Here is a 14,265-nt window from a genome sequence, read left to right as displayed (position 1 = left end):
TCCAGGCTCCATAATTTACTGTCTGTGAGACATTTAATACACTTAAACGCCTTAACCTCTTGGTGTTTTAGTTACTTCCTCTGGGCAAACAGAAATAATAATAATAATGCATACCTCTTAGGGTTATTGGAACATTCAGTGAAATAATACATAAAATACTCTTAAAATAATGACTGCTATGTAGTAAGGATGAGGTATGTGAACTATATGTAAAATATATCAGGTTGAAGTATATAGTCCATGGGACATTGTTTGCAAATGGGAAACAATCTAAAGGTCTATTAATGGTGAAATGGTTATATTTATTATAGGCTATCCATGCTGTGGAATACTATGTAGACCTTGTAAAAATTAAGCAAATCTAGTTATGTTAATATGGAACTCTTTCTCTACGTGAAAACTGAAAGTTGAAGGCCAATAATATTATATATGATATGATCACAATAGTGCAAGGGAAAAAAAAATCACAAAATACCCATTTAAAACAGCCAAACTTAGAGTTAAATGTGTGTATGTTTGTATATACAGAGATAGAGAGATATATACACAAGCAAATTTTTTAATAGTGGTTACCTTAGGGGAAAGGAAGTAGTGGGGAGATATTCTAAAGGTCTGATATGTTTATTTTCTATATTGTATTTATGTATAATCTGTGGGATTCACTAAGAAAACTCTAAGGCAAGCTTATCCAACCTGTGGCCTGCAGGCTGCATGAGGCCCAGGACAACTTTGAATGCAGCCCAACACACATTTGTAAACTTTCTTAAAACATTATGAATTCTTTTGCCATTTTTTTTTACTAGATCATCAGCTATCCTTAGTGTTAGTGTATTTTATGTGTGGCCTAAGACAGTTCTTTCAGTGTGGACCAGGCAAGCCAAAATGTTAGACACTCCTGCTCTGAGGAAGTATGAGTATTGGTTTTCAGATGTTTACTTTCCGACACACTGTAACATATGTACTTAGTATTTTAGTTTCACCACTATTTTGTTGATTTTTCTAGTGTACGGTTTTTGTTCTGGTCCTTCACTAACAATTAATGAGTCTCTAAATGACGATAAAAGCACACATTTCTGGTTATTTCCAGATAGCTAGCCAGGGAACAGCATCTTATGCTATTTTCTCATATTTCTGGCAACAAACGTTATATGTGCCTTATATGTAACATTCACCAACACTACCATGTGTTAAAAGTTTTTCATATATGTGTGTGTGTATATATACACGCACATATATATTATCTTTCTGTCTTCTTTCTCTTATTCTCTAATCTTACATATATATCTGATCTTATATATAATCTGATATAAAAATATATCTAATGCAATATATATAAGATGTATATCTAATGCGATATATATAAGATGTATAACTAATCTGATATGTATATAAGATGTATATCAATCTGATATATATATAAGATGTGTATCTAATCTGATATATATAAGATGTATATCTAATCTGATATATATAAGATGTATATCTAATCCAGTATATATAAGATGTACAGCTAATCCAATATATATGATGTGTATCTAATCAGATATATATAAGATGTGTATATGAGATGTATATCTGATCAGGTATATATAAAATATATATCTAATCAGATATATATAAAAATATATTTATCTAATCATATATATATAAATATACATAATTCTAATAAAGCAATTTGAGGACAAAATTTATGCTGACTTAGCATTTTATTCTTGACAATATGATATTTTGCATAGAATCATTACTTAATAAATACCTCTTAAATGAATAGTATTTTAGACTGTTGTATTTGTGTGTCCAAAAAGGCATGAGTTTAAAAATATATACTCTGAGCAGACTATAGGAAAGTGTATTACATACTTCTGAACAGACTACATGTGAGAATAGTATCATTTCCATCATCTAGCATTCTAATATTTTAATTACAAAAATATACGTAGTACTTTGTCTCAGGAAATGGTCATTTCATTTTTGATTATCCCATAGAAGTTTTTCCCAATAGAAATTTCTCAACCAAGATGCACGAGTACAAAGTTAGAATTGTTTCCTTTAAATCTATTGATAAGAACTCAAGAAAAAATATTTTAGACTACAAAAAAAACTTCTTATTTTGTTCTCTTTGCTTTTCGAATATTTTTCAGACTTGGGATGTAGCTTTATCACGGACTGCTAGAGCATGGGGAAAAAGATGTGTGTTTGAGCATAATATTTATTTACAAGATGTACAAATGGTCCATCCTAAATTTTATGGTATTGGTGAAAATATGTGGGTCGGCCCTGAAAATGAATTTACTGCAAGTATTGCTATCAGAAGTTGGCATGCAGAGAAGAAAATGTACAATTTTGAAAATGGCAGTTGCTCTGGAGACTGTTCTAATTATATTCAGGTATCTAATTTTTATTTTGTTATTAATTCAAATACTTTTTAATTGCTTTATGCCTAGTTTTATTATGTTTCAAATTTGTACATAAACTCAAATAATAAAATTATTACATTTAATAAGATCACACTTTTAATCAATCTTCCTAGTCTTCAAAATGTCTACCATCCCATCTTTTATGTGAACCATATAATTAAAACAATACTTTAAATAGAGTAAACCTACTCTCCATGTTCAAAGATGAAAGGCACTTTCCTAAAAATAATGTACACTGGAAAAAGAGGAAAGAAACCAGTAAATAAAAATAATTTATAAATTATTGACTATAAACATAAGTAGAAGATTTTTTTGCACATATCAGTACACATACTACTATATAGCTGATTGACTAAAACATTGGAATGCAAATTAATAGTATTGTTTCCCTGCCTCTGGTTCAATAATCCACCCTCATACTTCATACTCCAGGAACATTGAAGCACTTATGGTACATAACCTTTGTTATTTTACACATCACATTGTTTAACAATAATTTATTTATATGTCTGATACTACACTGAGGGCAGGGACCTTGCTTTTCATCCATATATTCTCAACAACATGACATTATTTAGGTCTGCAATAAATATTTGTTTCAGGAATCAAGAAATCATTACATGAACTCCCACATTTATTTAAAAGGTAGATTTTCAATCAATAAACCCTGATGTCACTTTTTATGTAGAACTTAACATTTTGGAATTTGTTCATGTTGAACTCATGTCTTTCTCTTTCATCCAATCATGCTTCAAAAATTTTTTCGTCATTTTTTTTTCTGATCATTTCTTTCTTCTAGAAAGTTATAGTGATTCTCCATTGACTTGCTCCTATCAAACCTAGCCTCTTTAATAGGACTTTAATACTCAATAAACTAACCAAATCTACTCCCTGACATGGTACTCTGTGTTTTTATTCCTTAATTCTAGTCTCCTAGACATTTTCATTTCCTGCATTTGACATGCTTAACTTCACTTTAACTCTTGCAGATATTCTATTCTTTATTCTTCTAATGTATCACCTTTTTAATGTGTCACTTTATTTCTTTAAGGATCACACTTTTAAAACCACTAAGGCTTGAGATAAAGAATAAAACAAGAATGGTTCCTCTTTCTTGCGCAGAGATTAACAAAACAAAATAAGTACTTTTTGGTTCACTTGGAAGTATTAGAAATATTAAAGTTATACAGATAATTTCTGGAATGCCTTTGATTATTCCCATCTTTTTTACTCCAATTCAAGATCTGTTTCCCTTTTATAGGAACCAGCTCTTTTATTTCATTTTTTAATGAAAAGGCCAGCTTTTGTTTTGTCCTGCAATAGAATTTTCTTAACAAAGAGAAGGAGAAATGCCAATAGCATTCAATTCTTCTCTACTCTTGTATCTCTTTTAGTTTTCTATAATCGGATTGTCTCTCTTTTTCTCCCTTTTTCCCACAACTTCCTTCTTTTAAAAACTTATTCTCCTCTTTCCCATCTTCTCTCTTCCAATAACCTAGAACTTTCCAATTCAACCAGAGGTTGAAAATTGATTCATCAGGCGTGACTTCCTCTGTCTCTGAAGCATTATTCTGGATTGACCATGTTCTCAAACAGTTCTTCCTAAGAATATGGTATTGGTAGAATCTATTGAAGTATTTCTCTAAATACAGTGTTGAAAATGCTGCCCCAACTCCGTGGTAACTCTCTACATGTCTCTAAATGAAAATAGTTTATATTTCTTGAATTGCTTGGTGAAAAGTTCTATATGAATGGAATATATTATTGTTTATAGTATGAAAGTAAATGTTTAAAATTAAATTTTGTGTCTTTCTTGAAATTTTTATTTTAGCTTGTTTGGGACAACTCTTACAAAGTTGGTTGTGCTGTTACTCCATGTTCAAGAATTGGACATATTATACATGCAGCAATTTTCATATGCAACTATGCACCAGGGTAAGTTACTTAAAATTAATAAAAGAATATAAAAATAAATTCAGAATATTTCAAGATAAGTTTTTCTAACTTTCAATATATTTTTCTGTTTTTTGAACTATAAAATAATTAAATATACTTTACATTGAAATATTTTCAATTTTATAATGAAATAAGTCATAAATTGGACATATTGATTTTACTTATACACTGGCCAAATATTACTTCCTAGAATAACCTTAACTTTAGTATTATTTCACAATATTTCACTTAATTAGCATAAGACAAATTATTTTCCAAAATAGTTTATTCTAAAATTTATAGTAAAAGTAGAAAGAAAATTAGATGTGTTGAAATTTATTTAGTAAGAATTTTATCAGGAATATGTCAGTTTTATAACATGAAGAGCACTTTTAATTGACCACCCCTTGGAAATTATTAACTGGGACCTGTCTTATAAGGAATTGTAACATCTCGAGATTGAAGAGCACTTCAAACAACTTTTAGTCAAGCTATTTATATATGACTATACCCTATACCTGAGTACCTTCAAATGATGGAAAATAACTACATCTCAAGATAGCTTCCATATCTTGAGAGCTCTTTTGGAAATGTCCAAGCTTTCTTACAGGTCAATATAATACTATAAGTAATATTGTTATAACTTCCAAATAAGTTAGAAAATGTTCGAATTAACATCTTAAATAAACAGTAAGAATTGACTGCCTACCAAGATTGAGAAGGAATTTCTGCCAAATAAAATGCTTTGGGACTAAACCAGAAAGAAAAATTTAAAAAGTAGTGATTACCGATTGTATTCCCCTGGCTAATAAAAACAGTAGAACTATGCTCTGCATCAAATTAAACTCAGAAAGCTCTTTCCTGATGAGAAGTCTTGCTAACTTTGAACATAGACATGCAAAATAAGTCTGGAATATAGAGTTGCAAAACATTTTAGGCGTCCGTTCACTCCTACAGACTGGAAGCATTGGGATACCTATTACTTGCAGAAACTTTAAAAATTACTACTGATTGGTGTTGCAAATTCAAACAGAATTGTACACCGGGGAGGAGGGGTTTGGTAGAGGATTTTCTGGGGCACAAATCCTCATTTATTAACTCAGCAAGTATGTACAGGCTCTGTTCTTTCTACTAACAAGATGCAAAAGACACCACATTTAGTTTATAGTCTTGGCAGGGAGACAAACACTTTAATAAGTGAACACATAGATAAATAACATTTTAATTAGACAATAAAATATACTGTAAAAAGCAAGATTAGCAAATAGAGAATGACTGGTCTAGAAGATACATAGGGTAGTCACAGAAGAAGGGTATCATTTGAGGTGAAAACCAGATGTTCCAGGTAGAAGTATGTTCCAGGTAGGAGCATGTATAAAAATCTGAGAGATTGGAATGAGTTTAGCATGTTTGAGAAAGGAATAACTGTGGTTAGAGGTAAGAGTTGAGGTGGAGAATTAGATGACAGCTAGACCAAATATAATAACATATGTTATGTTAAAGATTTTGGAATTTATCCTAAGTAATGACAAAGCCAGTGGAAGGTCTTAAGCACAGAGTGACATGATCTCACTTTTGTTTTGAAAAGAACACCTTAACAAAAAGATTACTGTGACTGTTGGTAGAGAATGAAATATAAGGAAACAAGAGTGTAAAGAGGAAGTATAATTAAGAGGCTGTTTCCTATAGTACAGGCTACAGACTGATATTTTGGATTAGGGTTTTAGCATGTGGATTGTTTATCAAGTTGGATAATGAATTACCACAAATGTAGTGATTTAAAGCAGAACCCATTTATTATCAAACAGTTCTATAGGTCATGAACCCAGGCATATTGTGGCAGGATTGTCTTCCCAGGGTCTCAAAGGCCAAAATCCAGATGTTGACTAAGTATTCGCCTGGAGGATTGGAGAAGTACCTGCTTCCAAGCTCATTCAGTCTGTGAGCAGAATTTAGCTCTGTATGGTGATGGGACTCTTGTCCTTGTTTGCTTGCTGGCTCTGAGCCATGTGTTGTCTCATCTTCTGGAGCTGCCCATGTTTCTTTGACACGTGGCCTCACCATCTTCAGGTCAGCAAAGGTATGTCAGAGCCTTCTCATGTTTCAAATCTCTGACTCCTCTTCTGTGACCAGCTAAAGAAAACTCTCTGCTTTTAAAACACCCATAGGATGAGTCAAGGCCAGCCTAGATAATGTCAATATTTTAAGGTCAGTAGTGCCTTATAATATAATTATGGAAGGAAAATTAATCATATTCACTCTCTTGAGAATTATGCATTGCATGTACATGAGGAATGAAGGATCTTGTGATTTATCTTAGAATTCTGCCTACCATAGAATGGAAATAGTGAGGAAAGGTCAGTTTCTGGGTATAGTATGAAGGTGGAGCTAATAATACAAGCCGATTGGCTTGACTTTAGGGATAGATTGAATAAAATAATCAAGCAACATTGTGCCTATGTCTTTAGTCTAAAAAAACTGGGTGGGTGGTGATTTCATTAACTTAGAGAAGATCAAAGGGTATGTTTTCTATTTCGGTATGTTAGATAGAAAAATAAATGCAGGAAATGTGATTGAATCATGAGAAACAGATAGCCATATGAAAGTATGTGGTTGTTGCCGGGCGCGGTGGCTCAAGCCTGTAATCCCAGCACTTTGGGAGGCCGAGGCGGGCGGATCACGAGGTCAGGAGATCAAGACCATCCTGGCTAACATGGTGAAACCCCGTCTCTACTAAAAATACAAAAAACTAGCCGGGCATGGTGGCAGGCGCCTGTAGTCCCAGCTACTCAGGAGGCTGAGGCGGGAGAATGGCGTGAACCCGGGAGGCGGAGCTTGCAGTGAGCTGAGATCGCGCCACTGCACTCCAGCCTGGGTGACAGAGCGAGACTCAGTCTCAAAAAAAAAAAAAAAAAAAAAGAAAGTATGTGATTGTTTTCTAAGTAGAGGAAACTTCTGGTAAAAAGGCTCTGAAGTGAAAGTCACAGTGAATGAGATCAGCATGTGGGAGAGTGAATACGGAGACAATTTAAGAACTGAGTCCTGGGGCACTATGCTATTTCAAACTAAGGCAAAAGAGCTAGCTAGTAAAGGAGGATGAAGAGAGGCTAATGAGGTAGGAGGGAAACCAAAAACCTGCTGGTAAGGTACTTGGAAGTCAAGTGAAGAACATGAGCTAAGAAGCCCAAACTGGTTAACTCTATGAGATGCTGCTGAGAGAATGAGAAATTGAGGAAGGAGAACTGACAGTTCCATTAGATGAGATGAAGGTATTTGGTGACCTTAATAAGAATAGTGATTCAGGGGTCTCAGATGACTACAGTGATAAGATGAAGCTACTAGTTGTTGAAATTACCCTTTTTTTCTTGCTACTCTCCTATGGCATAGGCTTCTTTGTCTTGAAATTTCTGTTAACCATTTTTCCTTTGATACAAATATTGGCAAGTCTACCTTGAAGGATCTAGATTGGAACATATATCAGTCAACTCAGTCCAATTCTTATTTGATTATGTACCTAAAATAGGCAATCACATTATCTCTCTTAAAGATAGTTGGTAGAAAAATCAATCCATTACAATATTATAAAATATTGGGTAGAAATGAATGTAAAATAACCAAATTGAAAATTAGAAGGTATAGTGGGATGAACGGTGTCCCCCAACCAACGTTGAATATACTTAGACCCTAATTTGCAGAACCTGTCATTATTACTTAAATGGCAAAAGTGTGAATATTACCTAATATGGCAAAGATGTGGTTAAGATAAGGATCTTGAGAGAAGGAATTTATTCTGGATTATTTGGGTGAGGGCTAAAGAGAAGGAGAGGAGGATTCAGCATTAGACACACAGAAAAGGAGGACAGTATGACCACAGCGGAAGTGGCTAAAGTGATGCATCCAGAAGCCAAGGAGCTAAGGCCACCAGAAGCTGGAAAAATCAAGGAACAGATTCTCAGAGTCTTTGGAGAGAGCACAGTCCTGCCAACACCTTGATTTTGGACTTTGGGCCTCCAGAACAGTGAGAGAATAAGTTAATGTTGTTTTAGCCACCCAATTTGTGGTAATTTGTTAATATAGTTACAGAAAATTAATGCAGAATAGAAGAATAAAACAGACCTGGCTGGCCATGCATACAGAAAACAAGTCAAAGCAACCTTGAAAATTTTTCTCAGAAACACAAAGGTGAAGAATAGAGGTCAAAAATTATGAAAAAATGAAATATGTATGGCATATAAATCTACAAATTGATGTTTCTAAACAAAAGAGAAGAGCAAAGGAAAGAGAAATGAGAAAGAAAAGAAAATGTTCCCAATCTATGAAGATATCTGTATAAAGATTAGAATAGTTTATAATGTATCAGAAAAAAATAGAAACAGTATTTACATACAATTATTTACTAGTCCTTATTTTTCATTTTCAAAGATAGAAACACACATTTTAAGTACAATTTTAAAAAATAAAACAATATTAATTCGATTACTCTAAAACTTAAATATTGGAAAAGACACAAAGATGACCATAAGAATTTATGCTATTGATAGGTAATGTTATTAACTGAGCTAGGAAAAGATACAGAGTGGAGGGAAAAGAACTGTTTTTATTTTTAGGCATGTTGGATCTGCAGTTGACTACAGGACCTTTCATTTAATTAAATATAATTTTGTTGTAAGTGTGCCAAAGACATTGCACATTACATTTTATGTAATGTAATTTACAAATATTTCCCCAAATATTAATGTTTAACTGTTGACTTAAGATGCAATTCATTTTTGTCAAATCGTATTGTTTTGTTTTACTATAGAAACAAAAGTATCAATTTTTTTTCATGGGTTTTGAGGTTTGTGTCATACATAGATAAACTTTCTCAAAATATTACTGCTCTTTTTAATTATCTCATATTTTCTTCTAGCAATTCTTGTTACCCATTTTGCTTCTGTACATTCTGTAAGCTGGTATAAGAATATCTTGCTTAAAATAACTATAAAGACTGGACAAAACATATACAACAACTGTTTTTAGGCATTAGAAAACAACCAGTGTGGGTCTTTGATCTCTGCAAATAAGAAAGAACTCAACGGAGTCATGTATTTGTTCCAGTTTTCTCCCTGAAAGTGTTTCCCAAACTGTAGCCAGAGAAACAGAATCCAAGCAAAGAATGTGTTTTTTTTTGGGGGGGGGGGGGTAAAGGAAATATCAGTGTCTGTCAATGCTAAGGTGTCTGGTATTTGGGACCAGGATCTCAAAGAGGAGGAGGCTACAAAGAAGAAGTCCCCCAAGTCTATGTAAAAACTTTCTGTGGGTCCTTGGCCAACTCTTTAGCTACACTTCACAGTGCAAGATCCTCAATGGATTAGTGGGGACCAGCTATTCGGAAGCTGAAGATCCGCACAGATATTTCAGAAGCTGCACAGTGCTGAAAAGATAGAGTTGCAGTTTAGGCCCAGCCAAAACGGTGAGTTGTTGGTTAACACCCTGGGCACTCACTTGTGGATTCAGGACGGCCTTGCCCTAAGAGTAAGAACCATACCCGAAGAGTAAGCCCACCATAGGAATAAGGGAAACAGTAATGTAGACCCATCTAATCCTAAAATCAGCCCTCAACAGGATGGCGGTTATCTGCCAGTAATTTCACTGCCAGACAAAACAAAACTCACCATTTTTTTAAAGCTGATGTGATGGTTAATTTTATGTGTCAGCTTGGCTAGGCTGTGGTGCCTAGTTGTTTGGTCAAACCAGCCTAGATGTTGCTGTGAAGGTTCATTTTAGATATGATTAGCATTTAAACCAGTAGGCTTTGAATAAAGCAGATTATCCTCCATAATTTCAGTGAGCTTCACCCAATCAGTTGAAGGTCTGAGGTCCTTTCAGCTTTGAAGAGAAAAGTCTGAGGTCTCCAGAAGAGAAAGGAATTTGCTTCTAGACTCCCTCCTTCAAACTCAAGACTATAACATCAGCATTTCCCTGGATCTCCAGCCTGCCAGCCTGCCCTGCAGATTTTGGACTTACCAGCTCCCATGAGCCAATTCCTTAAAATAAGAGTCTTTCTCTCTCTCTCTTTCTCTGTCTCTGATGTGTGTGTGTGTGTATGTTTATATACATGCATATACATCATATTGGTTATATTTCTCTGGAGAACTTTAATACAGATTTTGGTACCAGCAGTGGGGTTTGAGGCCACCAAGGACATATTCAATTAGATCTACTGGAACCTATGACCCAAATGGCAGATCAACTAGTGTGGCATCCTGCACCTGCACCTGTTGGCGCCTTCTCTTGTTCTGGGCCTCACTCAAAAGTAGAAGCTTTCAAGTCACTCAGAAAATGCGCTGCAACAGCACACCCAAATGAGGAATACGTTGCCTCCAAATCCAGAAAGACCTGCTAAGTTTTTTTTGTTTTTGTTTTTGTTTTTGTTTTTGTTTTGCCTCTCATTTGGTTACAGAAGGAGATAAGTGCAACAACATATCTTTCACTTTAGAAGGGATATCTCAATATGCAGCATGCCACTGTACCCTAGAAACGTCACTGAAGTAGAAGACCCCTGGATTTGTGTCAGATATTGAACCTGAATTTTGTCAAGCCCTAAGACCTAACTACCAGAAATACAGGGAATATAGTAACAAGGTAAGCAGCATCACAGTGGTATAGTCACTCAAGTCCTAACACCTAAGACTTCCGGAAATAGGGTGATTTGAGGTGTAATTAGTTAAGATGAGGTCATAGTGGAGCAGGTTGGGTCCCTAATCCAATATGATTAATGACTTTATAAGAAGATGGAAATGTGGAAACAGAGACATGGGGCTAATGTCATGCAAAGAAGGAGTGATGTGTCTATAAGACAAGGAAAACCAAAGATTGCTGACCATCACCAAATGCTAAGAGAGAGGCATGGAGTGAGTCTCCGTTGGAACCCTCAGAAGGAACCAACTCTGCTGACACCATAATTTTGGACTTTTCGCCTTAAGAACTGTAAGATAATAAATTTCTGTTGTTTTTAAGCCATCTAGTTTGTGGTACTTTGTTACAGCAGCCTGAGAAAACTAATACACAATGATAAAAACCAACAAATATCTCCCATAAAATTCAACCAAGTTCAGCTTCCCTTCCCAATTTAAAAAGAAGCTAACAAGTGAAACTTAGTAAAATTAGAGAAAAATTCTTCTTTTCATTAAAATGGTGTTTTTAAAGAACAAACAACCCAGAAACTAAAAGGTATCATCATATTTAGTGGCGATATCTACAAGAATTGCCATTAAGGTTTTAAAAAGATAAGAATATTCATTCCATAAGAATCAATCAAGATACCAGTGTTAGTGAAGAAAAGCAAATCAATGCAATTAGACACAAGAAAGAAATAAAGGGCCTAAATGAAAGATGAAAGCAGATACCTTATTATTCAATACTGAAGAAACCCAAGATTCCTCATTTTAAAAACTAAAAATAATATAATTCAGCAAATCAGCAATTTATAAAATTAATATTCAAAGCTTAAGAGCTTTCCTATCTATGAAATTATGAGTTAGAAAATACTATAAGACAATATGTATAAAAACATAAGATATATCTTAAAAATTTAGACTCAATATGAAGAAAATGTTTATAGTTTACTAAAATATTTAATAGAAGAATTTTTAAAATGGAAAAACATACCATGTTTATAGATGAAATATTCAGTGTTTTAAAGTCACTTCAGTCTTTATCCATCCATACACTTAATTCAATTCAGATTAAAATTTTTAATCAATATTTTTATAAGTTAATATAATTGGATAACATTACAGTTTATATGGAAAAAATAAACATTGGTATATAATTAGGTAAAGAAGGTAATGAATGATAAGGGAAGTTATAGCTACCAGATTTCAAAATATGCCATGAAGCTGCAATAGTTAAAAGGCTAAAATAAGGGCATATGAATAGATAGAGTTATTGTGTTATATAAGTGAGGGTCAATAAGTAGATCCAAATACATATATAATGATTATGATAAAGGTGGCATTTAAAATCACTGGTTAAAGTATTTAAGTAATGGAATTAGGAAAGAGCCTCCTGGCTGGATAAAAGTAAAACTGAGTTTTTCACTCATCTTAGAGAAATAAATTTCTAATAGATAAAATATTTAAACATTAAAAAGTGAAGTCATGAAGGCTATATTAGTGAATTTACTTATGATTTGGAAGGTATAAGGACCTATCAGAACACTAAAGTCCAGAAACTGTAAAGGAAAACATGTATGAATCTGAGTATAGAAAAAGTCATTTATTAAATAGGAAATCCTTTCCCTATTGCTTATTTTGGTCAGGTTTTTCAAAGATCAGATGGCTGTAGATGTGTGGTGTTATTTCTGAGGCCTCTGTTCTGTTCCATTATAGTATAGTTTGAAGTCGGGTAGCATGATGCCTCCAGCTTTGTTCTTTTTGCTTAGGATTGTCTTGGCTATTCGGGCTCTTTTTGGTTCCATATGAAATTTGAAGTAGTTTTTTCCAGTTCTGTGAAGAAAGTCAATAGTAGCTTGATGGGGATAGCATTGAATCTATAAATTGCTTTGGGCAGTATGGCCATTTTCACAATATTGATTCTTCCTATCCATGAGTATGGAGTGTTTTTCCATTTGTTCGTGTCCTCTCTTATTCATGTCCTTTGCAGGGACATGGATGAAGCTGGAAACCATCATTCTCAGCAAACTATCACAAGAACATAAACCAAACACCACATGTTCTCAAGTGGGAGTTAAACAATGACAACACGTGGATACAGGGAGGGGAGCATCACACACTGGGACCTGTCAGGATGTGGGGTGCGAGGGGAGGGATAGCATTAGGAGAAACACCTAATGAAGATGATGAGTTGATGGGTGCAGCAAACAACCATGGCACATGTATACCTATGTAACAAATCTTCACATTCTGCACATATACCCAAGAATTTAAAGTATAATTTTAAAAATTAAATGAAAAAAAAGAAGAGATGATAGAATGGAAGCCAGTGTTGTGGTGATATATAAGAAGTAGTGAAAAATGAAACAACTTGTTGTAAGTAGTCTAGTTGTTCTGGCTGTATGAGATGGAAAAATCGACATCTGTTTCATGTGCTTTGGCTCTTGTTCTGTGAACAATGTACAGACTGTGTGAGTCTGGATGGAGAACTTTGAAGAACCTGCCTACAAATTGTAATTACTACATTGTCAAGCTGTGGGCTGTATTACCTACCCCCTTGATGAACAAGATGGTGGCAGATATGAGTCTAGTGTAGGCAAAGAAAGTTTCTACCACCGCTAGAATTGTGCTGTCATTTTGAAAGACTGTGTATCTATTACAATTTTTGAATAATTGTCTTCTAATGAACTTGGGGTTGGAAATGGGTACACTTGTCTGTTAACACCCAGGCAACGTGTCCTTATCTAGGATCTGGACACATGCTCTATAGGTAGCATTGTACTGAGGCTATGGCCAGATAGAGGCTAAGAAAAGTTCTAGAAGACTATGTTCAAGAGTCTTGACTTGGTCTTGGTGAACCACTGGTCTACTTCTTAGAAAATGTAAATTTTCTAAGGCACTGCCAGGGCAGCTGTGAAATATCAGTGGACTTTGCTGCTTATAGATACTTACCTATTATTTCCTCCTAATCTGGCCCAATAATTCCAATTGAAGTTGGGAGGTGTGCCGTGGATTCAGACTTAAGTTGATTTAGGTTCACTTTCTTAGAAACTCAGAACTAGAGGAAGATTAACATAGGGGAGAGTATTAGCTTGACATTTCTGGCTGTCTAATAGAAATAATGATTATAAAACTCAAATCTTTGAAAAAGGGGACTCATTGTAGTCTACCACAGTGTGGATTTATTTATTTTCAGTTTTACGTATGTAAGTATGCATTATTACATTTGTTTATTTGCCTTTCCAAAGTTTTTCCAG

General features: G+C 34.2%; 1 protein-coding gene across 1 annotated transcript in view; it reads left to right on the top strand.

Annotated features, from left to right (window-relative positions):
- The window catches only part of GLIPR1L2 (GLIPR1 like 2), a 44,140-nt gene that overhangs the window by 18,514 nt on the left and 11,361 nt on the right, over window positions 1-14,265 (top strand). The window contains exons 2-3 of the mRNA XM_010362649.2: window positions 2,142-2,387; window positions 4,249-4,352. Coding sequence (XP_010360951.1) covers window positions 2,142-2,387; window positions 4,249-4,352 — 350 coding nt within the window. The remainder of the gene's footprint in view (window positions 1-2,141; window positions 2,388-4,248; window positions 4,353-14,265) is intronic.

Source organism: Rhinopithecus roxellana, chromosome 10 (genome assembly GCF_007565055.1).
Source record: "Rhinopithecus roxellana isolate Shanxi Qingling chromosome 10, ASM756505v1, whole genome shotgun sequence".
NCBI lineage: Eukaryota > Metazoa > Chordata > Mammalia > Primates > Cercopithecidae > Rhinopithecus > Rhinopithecus roxellana.
Note: the sequence above shows the minus strand (reverse complement) of the source record. Positions and strands in the feature narration are given on the sequence as shown.